General features: G+C 38.5%; 1 protein-coding gene across 6 annotated transcripts in view; it reads left to right on the top strand.

Annotated features, from left to right (window-relative positions):
- Positions 1-12,500, top strand: part of Zeb2 (zinc finger E-box binding homeobox 2) — a 133,931-nt gene that overhangs the window by 98,228 nt on the left and 23,203 nt on the right. For all 6 annotated transcript variants that reach the window (NM_001355288.1, NM_015753.4, NM_001355289.1 and 3 more), the window contains one exon: positions 1,747-1,818. In NM_001355288.1, the coding sequence (NP_001342217.1) occupies positions 1,747-1,818 (72 nt within the window). The remainder of the gene's footprint in view (positions 1-1,746; positions 1,819-12,500) is intronic.

Raw genomic sequence — 12,500 nt, 5'->3', positions numbered from 1 at the left:
TCTTGTGACTCTTGGTTACCGGAAGTCATGTGAGAGAGAGGTGTGAGGGCGAGAGGCCCAGAGGCTATATTTATATCTAGTACTGAATGCAGACATACCTATTTTGTTTCTTTTGGGGACCAATAAAAATACCAAAAAGAGCTTCCCAAAACATTGACTATTACATTTGACAACACACCGTTCCTGTGTATTGAACTTCCAAATGTTTCATGCAAAATATCCCTGTGAAAATATTCCTGGAATAAAGGAGGTGCCTAAGGTCAGGAGTTAATTTGAAGTGGGTGCACAGTCTAAATAAATATTATTAAAATTATGTGACTGTTTTGAAAATGGCATTACATTACTCTCTCTCTCTCTCTCTCTCTCTCTCTCTCTCTCTCTCTGTGTGTGTGTGTGTGTGTGTGTGTGTGTGTGTGTGTGTATCTGATAGGAATGTGCTCTTTCAGCTTTGATTCTATATACAGATAGATTCAATTTTGCTATAACGTTTTCTAGCCACTGTTTTTCCACCAACCACAGCAGTGTATTATGTGATAAACAAAAAAATGATCAGGATACATCTGAGAAAGAGTTCGACTCACAGTTCCTGGTGTTCTAAGTAAAAGGATTACAGTACAGAAATCCTCGCCTCGGATCATGGTCTGCTCTCATTAGTATTGTACTGTACAGCTACAGTTTCTGAGAGTCCATGTTATGTTTGTTTATTTGAAATATTTTTAACTGGCAGGCTGCCTTGCTCTGCCTTCCCACATACTCTATAATATAGTACACAGAGAAAATTCCCATTTTTCTCCCTTATTTGAGAGTATTACCATTTTCAAAAATGGCCCTTAATCATTCATGAATTTCCACCTTCAACATTACATATTTTCATCTTAATTAAAACATTGAGCTACTGTTTTCTCTCTATTTTTTCATCAGGAAATGAATATGATTGCCTGTGGAGGCATAAATGCTCAAAACAAAAAGCTATTTATAGAAATGGGGAGGTATGAGAAATAGACTTTAGAAATTTATGTAAAACAGTCAATGGTTATTTTTAATACATCTGAGATGTTAGTTTGTAAAATCTAAGTATTCCAAGTTATGATATGCAGAATTGGGATTTTCTTTTCTTTTTTTCTTTTTCGAGACAGGGTTTCTCTGTGTAGCCCTGGCTGTCCTAGAACTTACTCTATAGACCAGGCTGGCCTCGAACTCAGAAATCTGCCTGCCTCTGCCTCCCAAGTGCTGGGATTAAAGGCGTACACTACCACTGCCCAGCAGAATTGGGGGTTTTCTTAAAAGGATACCAGCCTATACTAACTCCATCATAGCTATACCAAGCAGAAAGAACATGAAAGCAAAATGAGATATTCTGGCTTGCCATGAAGCACCCAGAGACAGCAGCTACTGTGTCTCTTCATAAGTTCAAATACTTCGTCACTTTTGACTCAATCTTATTGAAAAAAATAACATCTCCCCCCTGTTTGTCACTAGAACTGCCACCAGAAGAAAAGCCCTTCGTTTGCTTCAAATAAGCACCTCTGTTTTTCACAGCTTGCAGTAACGCTTAAAGTAAATAAGTTCTTGTGCAGCCTGCACTGTTGAATTCATTCAGATGCCTGAACAAAGCTTTTGTTTAGAGTTTTACAACAAGCCTCACTGTTTCCCTTCAAAGACTCCTCCTTGTTCCTATGTTTGGCATGCTTAGAATAGTAAGCCTTTCTGTAATTTTCAAATGCTAAAGATAATTTTCCCCCACAGAAGAAATGAAGGAAGATTATGATGCAATGGGGCCAGAAGCCACGATCCAGACCACAATTAACAATGGTACAGGTAAGTTACGTTCACATAGCAACATCATGTTTGTTCTGTGTCATGTGGTTTTCCTGAATCTGATAAAACACAGACACATCCATTTGCACCTCCATGATTAACAAGAAGTTAGACTTCACAGGTCTAGTTTTGTTTCAATTTTGAATTTGCCATATCTCTTATTTTATTAAGCAACTTTGTCTTCCATTCTTATACCCTAACTCACCTCTATAGCTCGGGAATTTTGAGTTTTATGAATGGACATTCTTACAGCATGATTTGTATGGCTTTCTAGTTTTAGCTTTTACTTTAAACATAATTTTTATATCATAATATAATATGCTGGCCTTAGCTACTACTTGATATCTGTCATTGAGAATTCAAGTGATATGATGAAGTACAAATTGAAAAGTACCTTTCCCAAATCCACATTTCCATAAATTCCTTAAAAAATTTTATCACTTAACTTCTCTCAGATTCTCTCTTCACTTTTAAATCTCTGCGTCTACTAGAGGTATCAAGTAATATTTCTCAGACAGACTTTTAAACAAGAATTAAATAAAACTGATGAATAACCACTCAGGACACAGTAGGCAGTGTTTTCCTTGGCTCTGCTGTGGCTGGTTAAGGGTGGCATTCCATGTTCGCCCCCAAACAGCATCTCTTCTCACAGCACAAGGTGACATAGATTCACTCTGTGTGTATCCTTTTCTGTATGGCACTACCTTCATGTTTCAAACAATCCTCCACACCATTGTAACACCATTACAAATGTTAGCACAGTCCCCAATACAAAGTCATTCCCTAAAATAAGACAAGAACAAAAATCACATAACTGTCTCCATTCAGCGTGCCAATGAAAAAAGTGTGCACTTTAAAATGGCTTCAGAAGTATATTTAATTAAGATGACATTCACATTTCCCTTAAGTCAATATGCATCATAATATACTGTTCATGCTGTCTATAAATATGTTTATTAACTACTTAAGAGATATGGGTTCACTGTCTTGGGTATAAAGTAAGTGAAACAATTTTCTAAAAACTCCTGACTTACTCATTTGAGTAATGTCAAATTGAGTACAAAACTAAAAGTATACAACCATATGGGCTTAGAGAAACTGTGGACTAGAGCACTGATAATTCTAATTTCTAGATGCAGCTTCAACAATACCTAGATTACAACCTTAGGCAAATCAATTAGTCTCTTGGGAACTCAGTTTCTATATCTGTAAAATGCATATGTTGAGCTAGCTGACTGCTCAGAATGCTTCTAGTTTTAATATTCTATGTTGCTGGGATACTGTTTCTATAAAAATAGAAACAAAAGCGAAATGGTTTTGTTTAAAATATAACAATGTACCCTAAATTAAGGACTCTCCAAAACCTCCCAGTTTGTGAGCTTCAAGATGGCCTCAGGTTCCCTTGAAGAAAAATGTCTCAGCTTCAAGCAAGCATTCATAAAAGCTGATTTCATTTCCTTCCTGATCACTGACAGTGTGATAAAGTGACAATTTAGCATCCATTGTATATACCTGAGTCTAACATGAGGTTAACAAAAAGTACTCAGGTCCAGGAGGTTTGCAAATCAATTTTGAACACCCTTTCACCAGGCTTTAAGATCCCCTGTCTCCTAATACTCAGTGATTCTTAGACTTCATATGCATGCAGTCAATAAAGAAATCAATACATAGTCATTGAGTGTTTTCAATATAGTCCCTGTTGTGTGCATGTGACGGAGATGATGGCCAGGAAGACTAAGTCATAATTATTATTTAATTTGGGAGAGATGCCCAATTTACATGAAAAGATGATAAACAGTAAGTGAAAATATGTGATAAATCAAATGGGAGGAGTCATAATTATTTGAATTACAGAGATTGACAAGATCCTGCAGAGTGGGAATCTGTCTAGGTTTTATGAAGGAAGTTGAATTTGAACTAAGTACATTTTCAGTAGTCTGGAAGGAAGAAGTGGAATATATAAGGTAAAGAGAAAACATAGTATCTAAGTAGAAGATAATGGGCAAAAGATATAAATTAAAGGGAATTTATGCGAAATAAAGTTATAAACCGAAGACAACTGTTAGAGAATATAAAGAAAGCATAAGAAGAAAGAAGTTGGGTCATGTTGTACCACCATGATGTCTTGGGAAAATCAAACTGTAGCCGTGTAGTCATAAAGCCATGAAGTGATTTTTAAAAAAAGTTTGTCATAGGCGGAAGTGGGGAATTTTCAACAAGACTTAGTAGGCTGATCTTTAACTCATAGAGATGCACTTGCCTTATCTTCACCAGGACTGGGATCAAAGGTGTGCGGTCAGGCCTGGCCAACCCAGCATTTTTACACAGGTTCTGGGGATCAAACTCAGGTCCCTGCTTGCATGATAAGCACTTTACTGACTGAGCCAGATCTGCAGCCATTGACGAGACAATTTTGAAAACCTTTGATGTCCTAGAACATCCCACATCAATTTGAACATCTCTGCCCATTGTTCTGCTGTAGCATTTGAGGCTCAAGTAATGAAAGCAAGTTTGGAAGGCTCCTAGAAACTACCCGCATCTACCCAGTGAGTCTCCTCACCTCATCTTTAACTAGCATCCTTAAATTAATTATAGAAGAGGAAGGTTTAATATTATTCATATATAATAATGATAAAGCTGTCAAATATTTCTTTGTTATTTCATAACTGATTACCATCAGGATTCATTTTTTTTTCTTCAGCTTGGATAGCCATCAATAAACAAACACTCTTTTCTTTCAGTATTCATCTTAAGCAGACAGAATTTAAACCGATGCTTGAGGGAGGGCAAACTTTAAAGAAATGGAATATTTAATATGTGCCCTTAAGAAACATAAAATTTTATAGGGCAATGGGGAGGTCAAGTCATAATAACAGAAAGACAACATTTGCAAATAAATAATTGTTTCTTCATTAGCTCTGCAAGCCAGTCATCATTTATTGAGACCCTACTAAGTGTAGAAGTATTTTGTTCAGCTATGAGCACAGAGCAATCAGACAAGTAAAAGAAAAGGCACAGGGATGAGAAATATGTGCCAAATATTTAACACAACATTGACTGATATTTATTCATTGCTAACCAGTGTTATAATTTTTACTGCTAGTAATGTACGTATGTGTTACATTGTTTCATTTCAAGTACAGCAAGCTACGTAGGTCCAAAGGCAAAGTGTATACTGCAGAGTTTCTTGACAGAGAACCGGGATCATATGTTAGAGCTAGAGCCATAGACGGATGCCTGAAGATTTCCAGGCAAGTTCTTCAGGAGAACAGCTTCATGAGCATGCCTGTGTGCAAAGAGAATAATGGAAAGGCTGGACACACAAACGAGAGGAGGCTGAGGAGGCTCTTAAAAGAGCACGATGGCAACAGTGGTAGCAGTTGTTTTTGTCTCAGTAGTGTGATCTGAGAGAAAAAATGATACTTGAAACGAATTAACCAAATTTAAGGTGTACCGGGGAACTCTCTCATATAGCTTATACTCTTGAAGTGAACAGGAAAAAAAAAGAGCTTCAGTTACTAGCAAATAAGTAGGAGTATGGATGAAATCTCAAGTAGAAATGGAGAGTAATTGCTCTGGACAGCGTATACAGTCAGTCATCAAGAAAGAATATTCTGTTTTGAAAACATAGCCTGAGATTAAGCATATAAATATTTAAGTCTCTTTCCATATGTTTGGTACTGTATTAGACACATAGATAGGACAGGAATACCTCTTAGTGTGCTAAGGTAAGAGTGGAGTAAGAATGAAAAGACACATTTCAAGGTGAACTAAGGCAAGTGCCCAGAGCAGACGGGGGATCTGTCTGCGCCTGGTTATCAGTGAAGTGCCTGCTTAAGGAATGAGGAACTCAATGATGAGGATGGGGGATGAGAGCACGCATGTTCCTGGTTCTGGTTCCGACAGATTGAACTGCCTGGAGCTTAGGGAAGTACCAAGACTGAGGGGACAATTAGGCACCAACTACTTACTACCTGTTTGTTGGCTTGTTTGTTAGTTTGATTTTTTTGAGCAGGGTCTCAATATGTGGCTCTGGCTCTCCTGGAACTCACTGTGTAGAACGGACTGACCTTGAACTCACAGAGATCTGAGTACTTCTGCCTCTTGAGTGCTGGGATTAAAGGTGTACACTAACTTGCCTGGAAGGACTACTACCTTTTAGCCAAGGGCAGCCTGGACAAAATTTAGTCCTAGGACATAAGTCATTTTACTTGATCTATATAGATAGTGCACTAAAACATGCTGCATAGAAAGATAACTTTAGACTTCGGAACATTATAGTTATAGCCAGGCATGGCAGAACACTTCTCTAACTAGCATTTGCGAGCCAAAGGATGGTGAGTCTGAGGCCAGCCTGTGCTACACAATGAGCACAAGGTTCTGTCTGAAAGAAACAAACAAAATGCTTCAGAAACTTTATAGAGTGGAGACTCTGAGGGTAGATACTAAGTTTGTTTTTCTCCATAGTCCCCTCAACATGCGCAGTACTTTATGTAGTGCTGGTGGTTGATAAGCAGGTCATATCTTGAGTTAGAGAATGAATTAATGATGAATGAGCTTGTAAAACAGGGAACAGTGATTTGGATCAGCAGTGTGAATTAAGAAGTAGTTTGACCCAGCCTTTTTGCTCTGTGTTTCAAGAAAGATGCAAGCAGGCAGGGCTCTGAGGGAGAAGCCTATGAGGGATGGGGGATTACCGAGGGCTGACACAATTTCATTTAATCCGAAGAAGTGGAGCTCGTGTAGGAGGATGTCATTAAGCATGTGGGGGGGAAAACAAGTAGTTTGTGAAATAAGAAAGCAAAACGAAGCGTGAATGAAGTTCCTTTTTGGTCTCTTACTCTATATTCAGTTTAAGACATATTTTCTTTACTATGCACTCAGACTATTAAAATAATCGTTCATAATAATGTATCTTTGCAAGATGCTTCCAAGAGCTATAATTTATTGAGTACATTTAAAACTTGATTAAAAATAAGAAATACTGAAATAGGGAAAATACAGTCCTTATATATTAAATAGAAAGGTTAAGCATCTCTAGGACAGAATCTGAAAAAATTCTTCTTTTACCCCATTATCCTGGTTTGGTTTCTGTTGCTATGATACGCAACACAACTAAAAGCAAGTTGGAGGAGAGATATTTGTTTGGCTTACAGGTCATAGTCCATCACTGAGAGAAGCCAAGGCAACCAAGGCAGGAGCTTGAAGCATAAACCAACAGAGGAATGTTGTTTGCCAGCTTGGTTTCAGGCTCATATTCAACTTGCTTTCTTAATACAGCCCAAGCTCTCTTGTCTGGGGATGGTGCTGCCCATGGTGGGCTGGGCCATCCTAACAGGAGTTAGTGATTTAGTAAATGCCCCACAAACATGCCCGCAGATCAACCTGATGAAGGCAATCAATCCTTCAACTGAGATTTCTTCTTCCCATGTGTGTCATGTTGACAACCAACCAAAGTTAGCCATGATGACATGCAGTTACTCAATCTGGATAACCATAGAAACAGAAGAAAAAGGAAAGAGGGGCAGGGCAAGGAAAGAATGAAAAGATATAAGATTTATGCAAGTAGGGACACTTTCAGCAAATAAGTAAATTTTAATTTACAAAATAAATCTACAGACATAAAGAGGAGTCATTTAATATCATATGCCACTAAAGCTGGCATTTTAATTGGCTTTTTTAATACTAACTTTATAGTGTAATAATGTGGCATTTAGAATTATTCATGTCCTTGTGATCTTTTTCAGCATCTAGGTCCTTTTCAAATGTTATTAAATCAAGCATGATAAACAGCAACTACAGAGATGGAGTCTCTCTCTTATGTTGAATCACTGTGATGTAGTTGAAAGAGCAATGGGCCAGGAGTCCAGAAACGTGATGTCTGGCTCCAGGTCTTCTAGAAACTTCTTTTGTAACTGTGTGAATCGTTAGCCTCACTACATCTTGGGGGCATCAGCTTCTTAAATGAGAAAATTAGGCTAGAAATTTTGGGCTTCCCAATTCTCATCCTTTCTCCTCATGAAATTGCCTTGGGAAACACAATTTAAGAAAATAAAAACTGTCATGATACATGGGAATGGAAGTCCTGTAAGGGCCCTGCTCTCTTCTGCTCTCCCTACGCAGTGAACCTCGCCTTGTAATTGGTCCCTAAGCTGCCCTGTCTTTGGCTTTTCATTCTTGATCATTTTAAGAACTACAAACAAGGTACTCTACAAGTTTCATATCCCACCCCTCCCCGCTCCCAGCCCTACAATTCATCTCTTGATGTCATTTCACAGAACGCAAACAGCAGAGTGTAACTGTAGGATGAATACTACAGAATCATATAAGGGATTTATACTCCCCCTAAAATAACAGTTCAGTCCATAAAATAACAAGACCAGTGTTCTCATAGCAAATGAACCCTCAATAATAATCCAGACCAACAGTGGAAATCTCATCTGAGCCAACAACACAGTAGTTTGACTCCTCTGACTGGGTTAAGATAAGGCTTATTTTCTTTGTGGTTTAGCAGCCCCAACATCCTCTTAGTTCTCCTACAATGGATCTTAATTAAAGGTTTGAAGTTTTCTTTTTAGCATTTTTTTTAAGGTTGGAGGCCATGCAAGTTTGAACATCAGGTATCTCCCAGCATAAGATGAGAGACTGTGACGTATTAGCAAACATACAGGAGTGGAGAATTCAGTTAGTACCCAAGTTCCCAAAAGGAGGACACACACTACTCTACTATCTTGCTACTTACTGTGAAGCAAGTCTCTAGTTTGACTCTGTCCTGTTTTTCAAGGCTGGGGAGATTTTGTCATTCAGCCATACAATTCATACAATTCAGCCATACATCTGTCATACAAATCATGAGTTTGGGGTGTGTGTGTGTGTGTGTGTGTGTGTGTGTGTGTGTGTGTGTGTTTAAAGTAAATCTCCTATTTTAAAAAAAATCAATGACAAAAAAAAAAAAAGTTGAGAGGAGAAGGAGCGCTGGACAGGACGGACAGGAATTGTCAGGGATAACCCATCACAGGTGTGCACCTGGAAGAGTGCCTTCACTTCCTGGCTCATTAGTGCTGGGGTTTTATTAGCTTCATCTGCAATTAGGAGCAGCCATCTCTACTGCACAGCAAGAGTTCCCACAAGAAATAACGACCACTCCTAGCCTCTTCTTGCATGCCTCCTTCACTCATTTCAACAAATATTTAATAAGCACTGTTCTCCTTGCGATGCCGCCTGTGGTTTCCAGGCATCTCCAAAATATTTTTTCTTAATCGCTGTGTGTGGTTCTCCCACCAGAAATCTGTGTTATTTTGACTTTTTAATTGAAAAGAATACAGATGAAACTCTCTAGACTTACCTAGGGAATAGACAACAAATTGATTATGGCAATTAATTCAAAGTATGGATTGTGGTTACTTTAAGGATACCCAAGGAGGTACATGTTAGTTCATTTCACAGGTGAGAAAATTACGAACCAAACCCAAAATAAGTGGTCCAAATGGGGAGTCCCAGGCTCTGAGTTTGATATTATCTTTCAATTATCCAGAACTAGATGTGTTCTAGACTTCCCAGTAAGTACTGGAGACACATGGCCCACACCTCTGACAGTTCATATATGTGGAAGAGAAAGATGAAATGTGCTATGAACCATTCAAGGGTTCACATGTGCAGATGGTAGCCAGCAAGCAAAGCAGAAGAGTGCAAACTCAGACTTAAGTGCTCAGGAGGCAGCCCGATGTGAAGTGATCCCGTGAAATTACTCAGAACCAAGCTGTGTGCAGTATGAGACAGAAAAGAGAGTCCTACCAGTAGAGATTCTTAAGTCAGACAAGATTTTCTCTATGGCCTGTTAAAACACAGACTGCTGATTCTGTAGTGGGCCCTGAGAACTTGCATTTCAAATAAGTTCCCAAGTATATTGACACCACCGATATGCAAACCAAACCTTGAAAACCAATGACTATCCAAGGCAAACACTGGCTGTTTTATGGCTTTCTATGAAAAGAAAGTATGAACTGCTGAGCAAAGTCACTGTCCTAAAGACAGCAATGCTAATTCCAGATAGTTAGATTACATGGTTAAGGGAAAGATGAACACATCTTGTTTAGCTAGGGAATTAAAAGTCAATACGCTGCATCATTTTGTACTGCCGCACAGCAAAGTCATTCAAAGGTTACTGTAAGCCTCTGGGTCTTGATGTTCACAATCCTCTCATACAAAATCAAACTTTAAAATTAGATGGCATCCTGGACTGGGCTACTTCCTGCTGTGGAGAGAAATATTTGATCTTGCAGACTGCTACAAATTCCCACCTCCCATTCATTTAGCATGAATCTCTCACTGGTATTTGAACATGCCCCCTCAGAAAAGGCCATATAAGAGCAGGGGTGGAGAGACCACCAAGATGTCTAATTCTCTGCAAGAGAAGAAACTTCTCTGTTGCTCTTGACGACCCTTCTCTGGCCTGATACATGCCTCTGTACCAGTCGGAGGCTCTGAGAAGCTGCTGTGTGTCTGTGCCTTGAGAAAAAGATCATCCCCTTCCCCATTTTTGCCAATATATGTATGGTGATACTTAATTATTAGCCAACTTTATACAGAGTAGTGAAAATTCATATACCTTTGCATAAGCTTCTTTAAACTAAAAAAAATCAATGTAAAATTAAATATTGCTCTGTCTTCTTTTCATCAACTAGTATTAAAGGTGTTGTTTTTTCCCAAGGGTGAAGACGGTTATGCTTGACACGTGACTACTGCTTCTCTTCCCTTTGCCTTGACATAGCAATGTGAATAAAAGCTAGATTTTTTTCCAAAAGACTTACTTATTTATGTTAATGTTTGCCAAAGTGGCTTAGTAATAATATTAAAATATATCTCTTCAGTTTTTAATGAAAATTGAAAACATGCCAGATTTTAAATTAGTGGTAACAGAGAAGCTGCTTTCTTGTTCTAAATACAGAAAATAAATGGCAAAAGGAAACAAGAAAAAAAGAAAAAAGAATCAGCTTCGGGGTCACATTATAAACTCGACGGCCTGTAAAGTATAAGTAAAAATCACTTTTAGTGGTGTTATTGAGAACATGTTCTAAGCAACTCAATTATGGGAACTGACTGATTCCTGAGCCAGTCAGTGGTCCTTTTCTGCTGACCCTGCTTGTTTTTAGGACAATTACTTTAAAAGTCAGTTTAGACTAACATTCGTTATCTACCTTAAAAAAAAAAAAGTCAATATTTTCCCAAGACAGTCTTAAAGGTATTTATGAAAGTATCATTAATAAGCACGACTAGTAAGACTGACTAACATATTTAAAAGAAAAGAGAGCCTTTGATGACTTGAAGGGATCTAGAAATTTATCTACCAATATTAAAACACATATAGCCATGAGGAAACATTTTTAATTAACATTCTCTTTTTGGATGGAGAAAAGTTTAACTAACCTCAGGGAAGGTTGAGATATTTGCACGACGTTAGGGTAAATTTTAGGAGTAAATGCAAAATCCCCGGAGAAGATATGGGAAGAAATTACTTGAGGTTTCTTGTGAATTTTTTGTTATGGTTTGATGATAAATACCATGCAAATATCCTCTGTCAGTGTGTTTTGGCAGTCCTTCCAAGGCAGCCAGGGAGTGAAGAGGATTATAGAAGGAACAAAAATGAGGTTGATTTTATACTAGAAAAACACAGCGGGGAATTCTGTAACTTCTTAGCAAGCTCTCCACCTCAGTCCTGTGTCCACTACACTGTACTATAAAATCTTTGGGAAAACAAATATACAAACTTCCAAATACAATCAAAATTTCATCCTTGCCAACAGAGGTAACCAAAATGCACCCTTATCCCTTGCTCCAGTACTACAAGCAAGAAGGGTTTTGGTTTTCAGAGACTGGAACATGGCGCAGTTGAGAGTAGAAAAGGAAGTTTCTGGGGCGTCATATATAAGGAGAGGTGAGAGTACAGTCACTAGAAGATGTAGCCCAGCCTCAGAACACACAGCTGGATGTGTGGCTGGGGACCATCTTGTCTACCTTCCCCAGCTTCCCCCCAAACCCTCCACTCCTAAATGGAAAATATCAGTCCCTTCACTCTGCATCTTACTGCTGTAGTCACCTGGCAGTGGGGGAACCCTGAGCCCGGATGCTCATTTTGGAACTAAGTCCTAAAATCATAGGGAAGGGATCCATGGGCTTGCATTGTCTCTTGGCCTGTCCTGGACAAATTAATGATTAGGCTTGTTTCAAGTGCAGGTATGCAACTGGGAAAATGGGAGGGGGATCACACTGGACATAGCACTTACTTGGGTACTGTAATGCTTGGTAGTGTGGACATGAAGAGCTAGATCTAGGCAAAGGAAAATTCTAAAAAAAAAAAAAAAAAAAAAACAAAGAGAAACTTACATTGCTTTTCATGGTGGATATGATGGCTCATTTAAGTTTGTATGTTAGCTCACTCTAAGTGGCTGTGCATAGATGATCGATAGCAGATCCGCGCCCACATGAATGATGGAAAGCCCTAATGAAGCCAATAGACTTAAATGATTAAATGACATTTCCTCATGAAGCCCCTTTTGGATACTCACTGAAGCCATGTCTAACTTGTGTAAGCATTTATGAATACCATGAACCACTCTGTCGCGTTGTCTTATTACCTGAACTGACAATTGAACAAAACTCTAAATCCCTCGCTTAACCATCAG

Source organism: Mus musculus, chromosome 2 (assembly GCF_000001635.26).
Source record: "Mus musculus strain C57BL/6J chromosome 2, GRCm38.p6 C57BL/6J".
Lineage (NCBI taxonomy): Eukaryota > Metazoa > Chordata > Mammalia > Rodentia > Muridae > Mus > Mus musculus.
Note: the sequence above shows the minus strand (reverse complement) of the source record. Positions and strands in the feature narration are given on the sequence as shown.